The sequence below is a fragment of the Gallus gallus genome, chromosome 2, assembly GCF_016699485.2.
Source record: "Gallus gallus isolate bGalGal1 chromosome 2, bGalGal1.mat.broiler.GRCg7b, whole genome shotgun sequence".
Lineage (NCBI taxonomy): Eukaryota > Metazoa > Chordata > Aves > Galliformes > Phasianidae > Gallus > Gallus gallus.
This window is the reverse complement of record NC_052533.1, coordinates 143461503-143473668: the sequence shown is the minus strand read 5'-3', so window position 1 is coordinate 143473668 and position 12166 is coordinate 143461503. Positions and strand designations below refer to the sequence as shown.

At 43.3% G+C, this 12166-nt stretch overlaps 1 protein-coding gene across 1 annotated transcript; it reads left to right on the top strand.

Moving 5' to 3' along the window:
* Positions 1-3833: 3833 nt before the first annotated feature.
* LOC428383 (leucine-rich repeat-containing protein 7-like) lies at positions 3834-4631 on the top strand. Its single transcript, XM_025147756.2, has one exon. The coding sequence runs from the start codon at positions 3834-3836 to the stop codon at positions 4629-4631; it is 798 nt and encodes a 265-aa protein (XP_025003524.2).
* Positions 4632-12166: the final 7535 nt, after the last annotated feature.

The window sequence follows — 12166 nt, the reverse complement described above, 5'->3', positions numbered from 1 at the left end:
GAGATTAATTTCGGGAAAATAGTTTTTTGTGTTACATTATTTAACAATTTACACTTGTATTCTGAGCTGCTCTAAATTAGCTTTTTTGGAGCTGTAGCAAGGAATAAATTATTTTCCTTCTTTGCTGCTTTTGAGAGGCTCATCTCATTACAGTCTTGTGGTGGTGTTTTTCTGAGCTGTCCTTTTCACACCTCTCGTTAATATGGGATAATTAAACTGTCTAAGGTTGAACTCAGTTCCACATGTTTATCCAGAAATGTGTAATCAAAGCAAAATAGTGCTGCTCAGGACTGAAAGCAATGTGTGTGTTTTTCCAGAGATGCAATAAAAACGCAGCAGCAGCTAAGCCTCAGATCTGTGCTCTGAGCACAGAACTGTCAGGGAGATGAGCACATTTTAAGAAAAAAATGCAATTAAAATTAAAATAAAAGAAAAAGAAAAATATGGAGAAATTTTGATCTTTGAATGTGAAAACTGCACAAGCCTAACCTGCTACAGGCTGTTTTTTGGCAGCTTCTGAAACAGGATGTGATGCTGATGCATGTCTGGGTATCATCATCTGAGAATGTGTTGGGCACCAGAGACACCGAGAGTACTTCACGGATTCATTTGAGTTGGAAGGGACCCTCAAAGGACATCTACTCCAACTCCCCTGCAATCAACAGGGACATCTACAGCTAGATCAGGGCCCCATCCAGCCTGACCTTGAATGTCTCCAAGGACGGGGCATCCGCCACATCTCTGGGCAACCTGTGCCAGTGCCTCATTACCCTTACAGTAAAAAACTTCTTCCTTCTTCTTCTTCCTTGGTCTAAAAGACTTCCAGGCACAACGTAAGACCTGGGAGTATCCTAGATCTTCAGTGAGTGTCCCTGAGAGAGATTATGTATACGTCACATGATGTGAGATGCTAATGTCTAGGTTTCTGAATCTCATGCTCAGACCTAGTCTTTGACAACTCCATTTAGATGATACCAGTGTGAGGTTTGGACCCTGGATGAGCATCCTAAAGTAATCAGCTGAAGCACTCTGGGTTGCATTACTTGAATTAACCTAGTGTTGATAGAAGAGTTTCTGATAAGTGTCTGTCTTCCACCTTCACTGACTCATGTTGCTACTGGGTTGATAAGGGGATGGATGGAAAATTGTTGCATCAGCCATCTAGTTGCCTCCTGCATCCTAAGTTTGGCACTTCTTGTTGGTTAACAAGAGTCCGTCAGAGCCTGGACTTTCATTTCATCACCTTGTACTGGTGAAGCTGAGTTAAAAAATGGAAGAATGCTTGCCTTCATCAATCTCATTTAAACCTAGAAATCACAAATGGATTTTTGTGTCGTGACTTGTGAAATGTGAACAACTTATTAGAAAGGCCTAAAGAGATGATGAACTTTTCATTATCCAGGTTGGTTTCCAAACAGATTTTCAGGCTAAATTATGAATTCATCATGCACCTTGATTTAAGACTATTGACTCTGGTGATATTCTTATTGGAGTTTGTGTGAACTGAGAGGGAGAATATCCTTCTGGGTCTCTAGATGGATCATGTGTCAAAAATATGGGCTCCTTCTTGTAATTTTATTTATTTGACCATGAAGCCCATGTAGAAAGGACAAGGGAACAATGTGACAGAGAGGCATTAATCATACACTGACATTCCTGGTGAGACAGTGATCAGCATTAGGAAGAAGGATGTCTTGCAAGATGAAGCAGAAAAGAACTTGCCGCCTTGGTAAAGAAAAGCCTAGGGTTATACTCCTGGAGAGAAACAGTTCAATGTGGAAAGCAGTGCCCAGCATCCAAAAACCTTTCTCTGCAAGCACAGCTTTGGTCCGCATGATGTGCTGTCTGAAAGGCTTGGATTTTGATGTGGAGAGAGAAGAGTGTTTCAGCAGAAATCAGCACACACAGCAGTTCAGTATATTTCACAGGACAGACATAGCTGACAATGTATTTTTAGAAACACATTGGGATGGCTTTTGTTCAAGTCTGAAATGTGTCTCATTGCAGTAACTGCTCCAGCACTCTCTTGGTGGGAATTGTGTTTCAGTATTATTTTTATGGTTAATTATGAGGTCTTGTTATTTCTGGTCAGAAGCTTTCCCTTGCAAGTGAAAAAAATCTCACTTGTCCTTTGTTATTATAATCATCTCTGATATATACGTATATTTCCAAGCAACTGTAGCCATTCCTACTTATGAAAAGGTATAAAATTTCCTCTGTTGAACCTTTTTTTATGTAAAATGTAGACCACTTCTTGATGAAGGTAGCTTAGCCTTCAGATCTCACTGACAGTAATGGTGATCCTAAAGAACAGGAGTAACCACTTTGTGTCCTCAGGATTTGCTCACATTGTTGTCCATTCAGCTGTGATAGCCCCTGTTCAATAGCTTGCAGTCTCCATCAGGAAAATACCAGCATCCCAGGTGCTTATAATTCAAAAACAACCTCTTAGCACTGACAGATACCAGACTAGTGACATGGTTTTGTCTTACAGATGCTGAAGATGAATCTGAAAGAAATCCAGAGCTTGGTTTCAATAGGATTAAGCATTTGCATGCTGAATCCAAGCCAAGGGTTGGTATGCAACAGCACTGAAAATCTGTATCTCAGGGCAAAATCCATTAGAAAAGAGGAGAACCTAAATTATAAGTTCAGAGGTTGAATTATGATCCTGAAGTCCACTGGTCAGCATCTTCTGGCTAGAGAGCTTCCAACTCTGCCATGTTGGGACACAGGCCCCCTGCAAACTCAGCACCACACGGGGCTGAGGAGATCTGATGGATGGGGAATTGGAGTTGGGTGGGGAGCGGGAGCATCACTCTTCACCAGACCTGACCTGGTAGATCTTTTCAAGCCATGCTTATAAGGCATTGTGTTCTGCCTTTAATAGCCTGTAGGAGAATATGAAGAAATTTCTTCATCAAAAGCATTTTAAATTGTCATTCTAAGCATTTTTTTAGCTGAGAGATGTATGGATTAGAGGATGAAATAAAAGAGGTGGCTTTCTCAGCCTGAGGCTTCAAACCCACAATTGTCTCCTTCTGGGAAAATGCCCTTCTCTCTACACAGCATGCTGTGCTGAGTGGCTTAGGATAAACCTGGTATTTCTCATCTCCTACGAAAGCTATGTTGTGAGGAATAAAAAATTCTTTTTAAATACGCCGGAGCAAGTTCAGCACAAGATCCTATCTCTGTGGCACAGAGGGTCATACACTCAGCAGGAGGAAGGAGGACTTTGAGATTTCAAAACCGATGCTTTATTGTGTTTGCTTAATGTTAAAGGCACAACTGCCCTGGGGGCAGGCCCTCTTCTTGGCTGCCAGCTCCCAGACACCAGCTATGAGTCTGTCTTCTTGCCTCATTTACCACGTGCTTTATCTTTTTGGGCTGCTTCATTTGCAGTCCCCTGGGACCGACCAACGTGAATTCCACAAACAAAAGCAGTTTATGTTTGCCCACCCGCTGCTTCACTTTCTAAACACCTTCACTTTCTGAATACCAGCAGATCATTGCCACCAACTCACTGCCTGAAACAAGAGGAAATGTCCATGAGCTGGGTTTTGTGTGCATTGCAGTGCTGGAAGGGAAGCACCTGGCCATGTGAGAAGGGCAAATGTTTACTCAGTGGGACGTATCTGAGCAACCCAAACACTCTGCATGTGTATTGTTAACATGCCTGGCAGAGAAGAAAGCTGACAGAGAGCCTCAGTCAACCAAGAACCTCAACGGTTGCCTGTGGTGCAAGCAACAAATGATCAGCCACGACTGTGCTCCCGGTTCAAGGAGTTTCTGGTGGGAGAATGAATGCAGCCACCTCCTTCAGATTCACCCCTATGGGTCCTGACTTACACTGGAGGTATCTCACAGAACACGATCCAAAATATGAAGGGAAGAAGAAACTGAAGATTTCAGGCAGAGATCTGGCATCAGTCCCTGCGCAGGTCTTTGGCCTGGACCAGCTGCAGGCCCTGGAGATGAGCCCAGAACGAGAGAGCTGCCTGAGGTACCGCATGGAGCTGCTGCCCCGCGAGATCAGCCGGTTGAAGAACCTAACCCTCCTCTACATGGACTCCAACAACCTGAAGAAAATCCCTGCTGAAATCGGCACCTTGAGGCACTTGGAGAGGCTGACGCTGAGTAACAATCACCTGAGCTCCCTGCCCCCAGAGATGGGGGCTCTGCAGCGGCTGCACAGCCTCCACCTGGCCAACAACAGCCTCACCCACCTACCCGCAGCCCTCTGCCAGTTGAGGAGCCTCACCTTCCTGGACCTGAGCGACAACAAAATACGCATCATCCCCTCCAGCATCCGGCAGCTGGAGAAGCTGGAAACATTGCTGCTGCTCTTCAACTCACTGGAAAACCTGCCCGAGGATGTCTGTCTTTTAAGGAATCTACGCACGCTTTGGCTGGGAAACAACCGTCTGCAATCCCTTCCACCACGATTTGGGGAGCTGGTCAACCTGGACTGGGGATACAACTACTGTTCCTGCAATTTTGAAGGGAATCCACTAGAAAGTCCTCCCCCTGAAGTCTGTAGCAGAGGTTCCAAGGGGATCAGAGACTATTTCTTGTCGTTTCATAGAGTACTGGCAGAACAGACGACTGGGGTCAGCCCTTCAGCTGACTGACATTGGTTTATGCTGTGCAAATCATCTGCACAAGCGAAATGTGTTTCAGATGGAAAAATGTGGTGAAATCACTCTGTGAAGCTCAAAAGCTTCCTCTCTGCTGTAAGGTGATTTTTCTGAGTCTTTTTTTGACACTAGTATTGAGTGATGGTGTATATCTTTCAGCAATTGTTTCAAGGACAGCTATAATCTTTTCATTATTTATGGCTGCATAAATCTATCTCATGAAACGTTGCAGCCAAACGTTCAGTCAGAGAAAATGAACAATATCGAGTCGGGGAGGATAGAGTCAGGTAAACACCTTGTGGTCTGTAAATAGAAATAACATGCTTGCACACTGAGTCAGTGCTTGAGTCTGGGCTTGAACAAGTGCAAGCTGAGATTTATGTCAGTGTTAAGGGCATTCAGACTTGTGGATTTAGATTTGCTTCAAGTGGCTCAGAATCTCTTTACTTTCCATGGTACTTTCCTTTTTTGCACTTGTAGAATCACCTCAGGCTTCTGAATAGAAGCAACCTATGTCCAGGTCCCAGAAGGTACTATGCAAGTGATGTCTCCACTGCTTTGGCAGGACATAATGTGTATCTTATCATGCTTCTCTTGAGCAGCAGCTTTGGTATGGAACTGTGGCTCTCCTGGAAAGCAGCTCAGAGCTGGGGCTGGTGTGTCAATCCCCGTGGAGTTACACAGAGCAATAAGCCTCAGTGATACTTCTCCATGGAACATGGGTAGACCAGCTTTAGAGCGTGCAGCCTCAGCAGGAGGTTTCCACCTCTACCAAGTCTGGGAAAGTGTTCAGAGATATTAAAATATGAGTACGCAAACTTCCTGCAAGGGAACATTTCTGAGCATTCTTGTTTACAGTCATAAAAGGCTTCATCAGTGTTGCATTATGGAAATTTGCTGAGACTCCTTTCTCTTTCATTTTACTCTCTCTTCCCATATTCTCTCATCAGCATTTTCTCCCCACCTACCCTTTGCTCTTGTTGTGTGTTTTCACTCTGGCTGTTACCTCTGACCTTATCTTCCTTTTTCATAATTGCATCCTCAAAAGCATCTCTTTCCTTTACTTGCCCTTTTTCTCCTTTGTCTTTTAATTTCTATTTGGCCAGTGTGCAGAAAGCTGCAGCTTTCTGTCTTTCCAGGAAAGAAGAAGGGCAGAGTTGGGCCTGCTGGGACCTGAGCATGGGCTTCCAGGGTTTGTGGAGAAAGGGGCTGTTGGTGTTTGAGATATGGACCATTAAGTCTGTTGCTCAAGCATTTTCTTCTCTTTGGTCAGCAGGAGAACAGGGGACCAGAACAGATGCTGAAATCGTACCGAGTAACAAAACACAACTGCAGATATTCTTGGCATGGTTTGATTTGTACAGTGCTCTGACACTGGGTCTGCCCCTGACCTCTGTGCTGTGAAGCTTTCAAGCCAGAATCACCTTTTGGTGATTTAGTAACCAGATTTGGTATAGGTGTAGAATATCACATAGCAGTAAATTAATGCATGCTAATGATGGACATGCAATAATGCCACAGCATCTTCTTTGTTTTCCTGCAGGCGATTATTTTTAAAAGGCTTGGAGATGAGTTATGTGGCACAAGAAAGAAAAGATTAAAGAGATTATATCGCCTTGCTTGTCTGGGTCTTCTGTGGTGTTACAAAGAATCAGAAAGCTGTTTACTTTACAAAGGAGATTTGCAGTGTGATAGGAGACTGTACGTGAAGTAGCTCCTAAAGCTGCTGTTAGGTGAGATAGGGGGTGTATCAAGGTGGCAACACTAAAGGAACTGAAGGACTTGGGTTTTGTGTCTGTTTCTATCACTGATTCATTATGTGGACTTGAGCAGGTATTTTCAAGGCCTGCTGTTGTATTGGCCTTTTCTGGGACAAGTGTGAGACTGAAATTCTCTAAGTGTGATCTTTTTAGAGACTTACATCTTACACACTGAATCCTGCCAGGGCAACATCTTTAGCCATGTGGTAAGAGGGACAGTTTCTCATGTCCTCTTTCAAGCCATTCACATCCTGTCTTGTTGTTTCTCTTCTGCACTGCACAAGGTTTGGTTTTGAAGATCCACTTCTTTTCCCTTCAGCTTCCTGGGCAGTGATTCCCAAATGGAAGCAAACATCAGCTTGCTTGGGGAGTTTGCAGCATCTCACAACGTTCATTTTTGTTTCTGGCCAACAACATTTCAAACACAGTCACAGAATCATAGAATCACCGAGGTTGTAAAAGACCTCCAAGATCATCCAGTCCAACCAGTGTCAGAGGATCCCATAAGTTTCACATTGAGGAGTCAAGCTCATTCCAAAGGCAGTCAGAGTTTACTTTATCTAGTCCTTTTCCTCTAATTATGCCATGAATTCTAAAGCATGATTATATCCATTAACCATATAACTGTTCTTCCTGGTAATAAATTGAGCTAAAAAGGGGTTTGAGGCCTATGAGAACATGGAATCTCTAGCAAATAGTGTCAGTACCTTTGCTATAGTTCTTCAGTCTGTAAGGATCAAGAGAAACTTCATGAAATCAGTGCAAGTGAGAGCACTTTGCCCATACCATCAAGCAGCTTGGATAGACTGAATGTCATTCAGCAAGAAGAAATTCTCCCTCTGTATCGTGCTGTCTGATGCCTCTTCACCTCCCTTTGTGTCTTGGTGGCTTTTAAAATCTAATTTCCCAAAATGGAAACCCCAATAGTGCGTAAGTGTTGTAGTATTCCACCACTTACTTAGTGGCTTAGTTACACAGAGCAATAACTAGATCTTGGTGCTGTCATTAAGATGGTATTAAAATCTAATCTCAAACTGCTTATCCTTTATTTGTTGTACTATCTGTATTGTTGCTAAGCACTCTCATTTTCATCTGCTCATTAAAATCTCAAGTGTTAATATCAGTGAAGAGCAAACTGCTTGGATGTATGCTCCCAGTGAAAAGGCTTAGATGTATGTCTGGACCCCCCATACTTTTGGGGGGAACGTTTGTTGAAGCTGACATTCAGTATTGACGGGAGTTGTATGTTTGCTTCCCTTCATTCCATGCCATACTGCAAACAGACTGGCATTGGAGAACACTGTACCCTGAAACTGCATAGACTTTTCTGTGAAAACTTGGATTTCTTGCAACAGAACAGTAATGACATATAAAAGCAGTGAGTTAAAAGGCTCCAAATAGAATTTCAGAATAATAATATATATAAGGGCAGAGAGCTCTTTAATTTAACATGACACTTCACAGACGAGTATTTCAGACTATAGATAAACTGCATATTTTTAATGCTTGTTTTATGCAAAATGAAGGTTACAAAGACTTTTTCTCCCTTTGAAAGTACATGGCTACAATCTATAGCTGCTGCAAATCTAAAATAATAAATCTCATGCCTCAGCATGAACTTCAGCTTCTCAGTTTTCAAGAGATAAGAGCAGTGCTGGAAAAACTGAAGGTCACTAAGCCAGGAGAACTGAACAGAGGGCTCTTGGATTTGGTGCTGGTGTCTCTGTGGTGGTAAAAAAACCCAACAAAAGTGGTAGTTGCTATTCTCATTCTTTTTGGAGTCAGCAGCAAATTTCCAGAAGCACAAACAGAAAACTGGCTCTGAATTCCTTTTGAGTGGAGTATAGCACCCTACAGTTTTCCAAGTCTTTGAAAAATCTTGTGGTTGATCAGTCAATTATATTTCAAATTAATAGACAGAACAAGAATTGCCTCTTGGCAGATCCCAGAAGACAAAAGACACTGTAAATCATGTCCTACACACAATGCAAGTGCATTTGATACCTGAAAGAAGGATGCTAGTTTCTGAAGGTGTAATAGTTAGGGGGTCTGTCCTCAGATGTTTTCCTTGAGTTCCCTAGTCAGGGAGGGTATCTATCAAAGAGGCCACCATCACTGACCACTGTTTCTCTTAGGTGGACCTACCGCTTCCTGCCTTCCTCCATGGTCAGTTGTCTTTTCTCAGAAGTAGGCAGTCTAACTGTCTCCCACAAAATCCCTGCAATGAAATTTAGGAAGTGCGGGATAGATGAGTGGACAGTGAGGTGGATGGAACAGTGTCTGATTGGCAGAGCTTAGAGAGTCGTGATCAGTGATGCAGAGCTAGCTGGAGGCTTGTAATTAGCAGTTTTCCCCAGGGGATAGGTATTAGGCCTGATCTTGTTCAGCATCTTCATCAATGACCTGATGAGTTTCAAAAAGAGCAAGTATAGAGTCCTAAGCCTGGGGAGGAATAACCACATGCATCAGTGCTGGTTAGGAGATGACCTGCTGGAAAGGAGCCCTGCAGAGAAGGATCTGGGTGTCGTCATGGGCAACAGGTTGGCCATGAGCCAGCAGTGTGCCCTTGTGCCCAAGAAAGCCAAGGTTATCCTGGGGTGCATTAAGAAGAAAGTGGCCAGCAGGTCGAAGGAGGTCGTCCTTCCTCTCTACTCTGCCCTGGAGCACTGTGTCCAATTCCAGGTTTCCCAGTTCAAGAAAGACAGGGAACTGCTAGAGAGAGTCCAATGGAGGGTCACAGAGATGATGGGGAGCCTGCGACATCTCCCTTATGAGGAAAGTCTGAGAGAACTGGGACTTTTCACTCTGAAGAAGAGGAGAGTGAGAGGCATCTAATCAGTGCTTATAAATATCGGATGTCAAGTGGATAAGGCCAGGCTCTTCAGTGGTGCCCAGTAACAGAACAAGGGGCAATGGGCAAAAGCTGGAACACAGGAAGTTCCATATGTACTTGAGGAAAAATTACTCTACTGAGAGGGTGACAGAGCACTGGAACAGGCTGCCCAGAGAGGTTGTGGAGTCTCCCTCTCTGGAGATATTCAAAACCCACCTGGATGCTCTCCTGTGTAACCTGAAGTAGGGAACCTGTTCTAGCAGGGGGTTAGACTGGGTGATCTCTAGAACTTCCTTCCAACCCCTACGATTTTGTGATTCTGTGATCAGAAATTTTGATTTTTTTTCTGGTGATTTAGTAGTGAGTCAAAGAGGTTCAGGTCTGGCATAAATCAATTGGCTTAATTACTGATTGCATATGATCAGTCCCTGCTGGAGGCATCAGATTCAGGGTGCCCTGCACTTGGGTAATGATACCACAGGAGATGCAAAGCAATCTGTCATGAGCAAATGCCATGTCTTTCAGCACATCAAACTCCAAGTCTAAATAGCATATCTAATGAAGATCACTCTAAACAGTGCAAAGAAAGAGGACTAGGCTTCTCAGAGTGTTCTGCCCGTCAGCCAAGAGACAGGTAGTAAATGTGCTTAAATAAATACAATGTGTGATCCATGGAGTTCTTATGTGTCTGTTTGTTAAAGATCTCAGCAGCTGTCAAGAAGCTTTTTATTTTTCCACCACCCTAGGGAAACTGTAAAATGTGTTGTCATTCTCATTGCATGCAAACAAACTTTCCTTGAGCAGTTCAGGAAGGAAGAAAATAGCAGGTGTGGAAAAGAGTGATGCGGCAAGCAAAGTCCAGATGGAACAGCCCACACTGAGGTCCTTATCTTGAAACTCACTGTTTTCTGTTTGTCAGACTGATAGAGCCAGCATGGAGCTCACTGCAGCTGACTCCCAGAGTGATCACCCTGTCATCTGGTGCTCGAACTTTAGGAAAGCTTGTACTCAGAAGGTTGTGATGACTCTCACATCAAAAGTACTGGTTCAGTTGCAGTTAGGCTGTTAGCACCAAGTTATATCCTAAAGAGGAATTGTTCCACTACTTTGCAAGTGTCACTGTTGAAAAGTTCAAATTGAAACAGCTTCCTGCAATTTAAGCATGCTTTTTTTCCATTCCCCAGAGACTTAGAAAATGGTTTGCTTTATTCCTGTTTGCATTAACTCTTCTATGCACCTGAAGCTTGTTGAAGAGCTTCTTATGAGGCTTGTTAAAATTAAGCAACCATCAAATCTGTCAGTCTTTCTGTTTTCAGGCCACATTTTCTTCATCTCTGATACTGCTGTTCTCTGCTTTATTGCTGCCTACCTTTATGAAGTTGTCACTTTCAAAACTGAATAGAATGAGGTGTCTGAAGTTGTCCCGGTGCCAAGCCGAAGGACTACTGCATGTCTTGAAAGCTATACTCTGTTCATGGTGCTTTGGTGATGATTTGTGTTTTTTTCACATGACAGTGACACAATTTGGCTTGCAGTCCACTGTGGTAACATGATTGACTATGGCTGTGATATTAGCAAATTTTGATATTGGCATACACACATAATTTTAACTTTATAACCTTGCACTCGTCCCTGCTGAAATGCAGCTTTCTACTTCCCAGTTAGGTTACACAATTTTTGGAACTCACTCTGAATTCCAATCCTGTCCTCCCATACTTACAGTGCCTCCAAGCTTTATGCCATCTGAAAATTTAATAACCACGCTCTCATCATCTAATTTGATAATGAAAACACATACCAGAACTGGATCCAAAACAGATCTGGCTGAATTCCACTTTCTACATCCTTCCACTCTGACAAAGCTCTGCCTATAACCTCTCCAATACATTATCAAACCAGCTTTGCACTCAATCTATAATTGTTTCATCTTGACTGCTGCAGCCTGTTTCTGAAAAAGGCACATGTGGACATTTTGGAAACCTTAGTAATGGTGAGATTTGTGACTGCTACATTTCCTTTATTTCTTAAAGCCTGTTACCTGGCTAAAAGTGGAGATTAGATTAGTTCAACGCAATTTATGGTTGTCAAATCTGCATGGGCTGCTTGTCCTTGCTGCTACATGAAGCAGCTGCTGCTGTAACTTATAATCTTGTAGGTGCTTATGAAATGTACATTTGTTCCAGGAGTTCTGGAAGCCTGAAGACAGGTTAGAATCATTGCCTGCATACCTCCTCACTCACTGTGCTCCCTCCACCCCACCTCTAAAAAAAGCTCACAATCAAAAGAAAAAGAAGAAGGAATTACCATTTAGCTTAAACTTTATATGTGACATGCTACCATGACTTTATGGCCCTACACAGTCCTGGTGCTTTGTGAAGCAGTTATCTTCACTGCAACAGCCACTTGCTGCTTTACCCTCTGCAGAAAGGTTTAGGGCTGGTTAAAGACCAGGGCTCCAGTTGAGCTCATCAGGGCACAAGCACATCCATACTGGAAGAGTTTGGTTTGGTCTATGCTGTGTTGTGCCAGATACGCTTTGGGTGGCCCCCTGGTGATAGTGGAGGGCTGCAGCTCTTGCAGTTTGAGAAATACCCATTCAATTCCTCATTCAGTTCATTTCCTTAGGTGGTTTCTGTGCAGGGTATATTGTCCTGCTTATGGTTCAGGGAAAATGCAGTCACCCAGAGAGAGGAAACGATACAAGTCTTGAGATATCCAACTTGTTCTGATCCTGTCTACTTAGCCAGAAGATCTCCTGGCTCTTCTTGCTGCGCAGCAGAACTAAATAATCCTGTTTTCAAACTGATGTCCTTAATCTCATTGCCTAGACTCAAAACAGGAAGAGTAGCATGCTATTGCTAAGAGGGCAGCAGCAAACTGATAGTTTTGGTCCTGAATAATCAGCTTCTGCATAGCTCACAGTGTGCATCTCTGTG